This window comes from Buceros rhinoceros, unplaced genomic scaffold (genome assembly GCF_000710305.1).
Source record: "Buceros rhinoceros silvestris isolate BGI_N320 unplaced genomic scaffold, ASM71030v1 scaffold3211, whole genome shotgun sequence".
Classification (NCBI taxonomy): Eukaryota; Metazoa; Chordata; class Aves; order Bucerotiformes; family Bucerotidae; genus Buceros; species Buceros rhinoceros.
In genome coordinates this window covers 44,789-49,652 of record NW_010395774.1, presented here as the reverse complement: position 1 = coordinate 49,652, position 4,864 = coordinate 44,789, and the positions used below count along the sequence as shown (strand labels likewise).

Genomic DNA, 4,864 nt, shown 5'->3' with positions numbered 1-4,864 from the left:
AAGGAAAGGCTCGGGAACTTGTGGCAGTGCCTTCCCCAGCCCAGCATCCCGGCCTGGGGATGTGATTCCCTCCCGGGTGGTCGCCCTGTAATGGGGGAGAGACCCGGGAGTACTTTAACATCTTTGCGTTCATGGCTTGTCTGTCATTTTCCTCGGTGCACAGATTTCCTGTTTTGAAAACTAGGCTGGTAGCTTTGTTGTTGGGATTTTAAAGCCCATCGTAGACATAAGGTTCTCTAATAGCTGTATTTAGTATCCCATCAGTTTTGGAGGCTTCTTGCTGATTTGGGAGAGCAGCTGTAAATGCCCCCGGATGGATTCACTTTGCCCCCATAACTTAGATCTGCAGCGTTTGGAGGAAATGGCAGGGACAAAATGGACAGTTAATAAAAGGAACAATTGTATACTGCCTATTCTAGAGGGCACTTGCTGCCCTTCAAGAACTTTCCTCATCGCATATGCTCTTTATACGGCAGATCTTTATCTTCTATCTCTTTTTTTTTTTTCCTACCTTAGTCCAGAAATGAAACTGGAACAGACATTTCTGGAAATGAACTTGATTGGTGCAGTTGGGAAGATGTGATTCACAGTTATAATGAACACTGAAATTTGTCCCATTTTTTCGCAGTTCTGTATTCGAATTGTATATTTCTGGATTTTTAACCTGTGTACATAACTATGCTGGGGGTTTTTTGTTTGTTTTTTTTTTTAACCCTTCAAATAATGGCATCTGTTGTGCTGGATTGCCAAGGGGTACCCCAGGTACATCCAGGATAGAGAAGCAGCTGTTACGCTAAGGGTGTCTGCTGCTTTACTTTATAAAGTGAAAGGTTTAAACAAACGTTATTTTCTTCTTGGAAGCACAGAAAGGGATGTCAAAACCCAAAGCTATTGTCAGTGAAATCTGGAGTTCGGGGTGATCTAGTATTTCCAGGACTGGCCAAAAATAAATTATGGGGTAAAGAATGTTGCTTTTTGTTTTTTATTTCTCCTAGTCATGCAGCATGGATGAAAAGCTCTGAAGCTTTTAGTCATAACACTCTGGTCCCATGTTTCTCTTTCAATAAAGCATCCAGTGGGAGAATGTGACATAATTGGTTTCTTGGATTTAGAGATCTTGAAATGGCTGGTGCAAGAGATAGAAGAGGAAACTCTCCAGCAGGGTTATGGTTTAAATACAGTAATATGATGGCAAAGTCTTGTTATTATTGCATGGTAATCCTGCCTTTCTCTTGCAAGAAAATGCTTTCTACATGGTTATGCTGCAGAACAGGCACTTTTGAGTCTCGTCATTGGCACAGAATATTAACTCTCTCTCCTTTCCTCGCATTGCATAACCTGAGTGTTGTTCTCCCATAGCAGCAGAAATGATGGAAGAATTGCATAGCCTGGACCCGCGGAGGCAGGAGCTGCTGGAGGCCAGGTTCACTGGAGTCGGGGTTGCCAAGGTGAGTGTAAGCTCTGTTTGGAACAGGCATGACTGCTTACTCGTCCTGCGCTGCACTTCACTGTCTTGATTTCTGCGTTGATCGTTTTGCTTTGCTAGCAGTTTTGAATCAATAGTTGTGTTTTGACAGCTAATGTGCTTGAAGTGTAAGAGGAATGAGAACGGGATCTCCATGAGCAGATGTTTTGCTATACAGAAGATTTTGGGTTCTACTTAAGTTCTTAGGAGTTCCTCCATCTGCAGGCAGCTTGTGCACCCCGAAAACACCCGCGACAGCTTTTCCCGTGGAAGCGGGAATCTCATCTGCCTCTTTCTTTCTCCAAGAACGCGTTTGGGAACTGAGTTTGGCCGCTTGTTAGATACAGTTTCAAGTTCACTGGTTGGATACAACATGTGTACACCAGGCTCCATACCCTCAGGAATTTGGTCAGTGCTTTGTGGGTGCAGCGTGCTAAGGTTGTGTACTCGGGCGCAGAGCACACACAAAAAATGTGTTTGAAGGTGAGCTCTCCTCTGTCTGTGATCCACAGCCCATAAAATCCCATCTTTGACCTCACCTGCCACGTCATAACTGTTCAGAAGCTGCCTTCCTTGAGCAAGGCACTTAAATAATAACACTGTGTGGTTGCCTGATATGCTGGCATTAAGCGGTTCCTTCTCCAGACGCTGTAGTCAGTGCTAATTGATAGTCTCTCTGAGCAATGAAATGGTGGCAGAACTCATCTTAAACTAGGTCAGCAGTAAGGAGTTTACTTTTGAGGAAGGTGCTGAGTTCGGACAACATCAAGGTAGATGGTAAAACCATGTATCATCGCTAGATAATTTTCAGAAACTTCTTAGAATTATTTTGAGAAGAGACTTGAAGATGCTGCTTTTCTTAGAAAAATTCACAGCAAATCGGAACTTGGAAGAGGGTTTCGTTTGAGTTCGTACCCTTCTTTCTGATCTGGACTTGAGTCAGGGCTCGAACAAGGTGAAGTCGTGGAAGGGAGGGCCAGTCAAATGCTCAGCTGTAAGGTAGTGCAGTGAGGACGATTGACACGGGAAGTTGTGAAGGGGTCACAACTTCAGTGAATGAAGTAAGGGGGGGGCGTTGATCTTTTCCCCCATACTTAAGACTTTTTTTTAATCCTAAGGCTTTTACTAACATAAAAGTTTATGGTACATAATGTATTCACAATCTTGAAAGACTTGTTTTATACAACATTTATGTACTTTTTCATCTATTTCTAGCCTCTTCCCCCCATGTATGTCACTTTAACATCTTTAGCTACACCACCAGAGGTAAAGCCAAACAACCTTCTAGAACTAAGACTTAGAAGCGTAGGAGCTGTCGTTGGTTTAAAACACTGCCAGCATACTCAGTGCTCACAAAGAGTGCTAAGAACTATTCCCTTTAAAGGAATAACTTTTAAAAGATACAGGAAAGCAACTCTTACTTAGGTTTTCAACATGCTTGGAGCAGGCAGTAGCTGCCCTTTGTCTGTATGGGTGAATATTGAAAACTCATGTTTGCTTCTGACGCATATTCAAGTAAAAAAGCCTCATTTTTGGAAACTTTGCTTTGAGCAGGGCTGTTCTATTACCACGTTTTATTTTTACCTGTTGTTATGCGGTGTAGTGTTTTACTTTGTACTAGTCGTAAACGATTAAAGCGCATTACACTTATTTCAAACAATATCTATTTATTTTCTTGCATACGTGCTAATGTGCAATAGATGAGCCAGCCACTGATATGAATTAGCATGACTCTACTGTGCTGCAGCAATTCTTGGTTGCGATATTAATCTCAGATACTACATTCCCTCCCAGGTTGGTGCTTCACATTCCCTCCCTACCCCCCCAAGTCTCCGTCCGTCATGCTCCGCACTGGCATTGGTAGGTCATTGTCTTAAAGGGAATATATTGGGAAAGGTCTGATATGATTTGTATGATTCAACGAAGATTTTTAGCTCTCTCCAGAAAAATGTTTAAGGAAAGCTACGCAGAGTAACGTAGTGCCATCTAGTGGGACCGGGACTGGCACATCCTCCTGGGATGGAAGGTATTCTGTTGCTGTTTATTGCATAAAAGGAAGAAATGCCATCTCAGATGCTCTCCTATTGGGTGAAGGCAGCAGGCAGTTGTAACTGAGCTTCCTGCCTGCCCCGGGTGTATCACGCCGTGTGTTTGGATAGGTTTCTTTAACGTTTAAAAATACCGGGTATATTTTGAACTTGCGTAAAACTAATGCTCTAGTTTGCATCCTTAATACAACTGCAGTGTTAAAGCCCACTTTCCCTCCATGTTTGCAAGCAAAGAACAAGTCGTTTCTGAGAAACAAGCGAGACTAGGCTGATCTAGAATAAATTTTTAGGCTGGAAACTAGAAAAAGGCTTCTAGCCATGAGAGTCATGGGATTCTGGAAGAGCTTTCCAGTAACAGTAGTAGAGGACAGAAATCCTAAACTGCTTTGGAAACAGCTGTGCACTGTCACCTCCGGTGGTAGCCGAAGGCACAACCCAATGACCAAGGTCATTTGCAGTCCCAAATGCCTCAAAATTCCGTTGTGAGTCTGTGATGAATTATCTTCCTTAGTGGCTGGAGAATATATTTCTTTAGAAGCTTGGAGTTAATACATGGAATCAAATTTATGAGCAAGGAATGTTTCTAGGCAACTGTTATACTCATGTGGTTCATCCAGGTCACTAGATAGCTTCAAAAAGCCAGTGATGCTTTAGATGTCTCTTCTCGCCATATGGTAAAGTGCCATTTTCCCCCAAATTCTCAAAGCAAGTCCTTGAATTAGCACATGACTATCTGACACCTACCAGCACTCCTGCTTATTTAGCTCCTGTTTATGTTTTTACTAGGGGAAATCTAAGCGCATTCACTTGATGCATTTTCTGACTTGTCATCTCAGACATCTTCCTTGGGTCAGTGGGTACAGAAGACAGAATGTAGTTTGTTTCTCTAGATAACATTGTTTAGTTCTGTCTGTTCTTATCTTCTGCCTCCCTTCCCCCTGTTTGGGTGCTGCCTTTAAGACGTGGGGCGGTTTAACTCCAAAGGATTTGTATCATTTCCACAGACTTTTCCTGGATGAGCATTGGCATGGGTAATTGTGATGGGGGAATCCATGTTTACACGTGGCTTGTCTAGGGCTTAACCAGGGTGGATCATCACAGGAGCACACGCTGCTTCGACAAGTTTGGCCTTTAAAAGATCTTCAAACTAAGTTGCGTGCCGTTTTATTACAGCTAAACTAAAAAGGCTGAAGGATTTCTAGAGAGAGTAACTGGCTCTGTCGTGCTGTAGGAATCTTGTAGATGCAGGTGACTCTGCGAGAACTAAAGAAGGTCTTGGTGGTAGCTTGTGCTTTCTTTCCACCCTCTTGGAGGTGTCGTAAAGAGGGAAATGAAAGTAACCTGAAGAGCG

At 42.9% G+C, this 4,864-nt stretch overlaps 1 protein-coding gene across 2 annotated transcripts in view; it reads left to right on the top strand.

Moving 5' to 3' along the window:
• The first annotated feature begins 1,367 nt into the window (after positions 1-1,367).
• TLK2 (tousled-like kinase 2) overlaps positions 1,368-4,864 on the top strand; it is a 39,189-nt gene continuing 35,692 nt past the window's right edge. For both annotated transcript variants that reach the window (XM_010145649.1, XM_010145648.1), the window contains exon 1: positions 1,368-1,448. In XM_010145649.1, coding sequence (XP_010143951.1) covers positions 1,368-1,448 — 81 coding nt within the window. The remainder of the gene's footprint in view (positions 1,449-4,864) is intronic.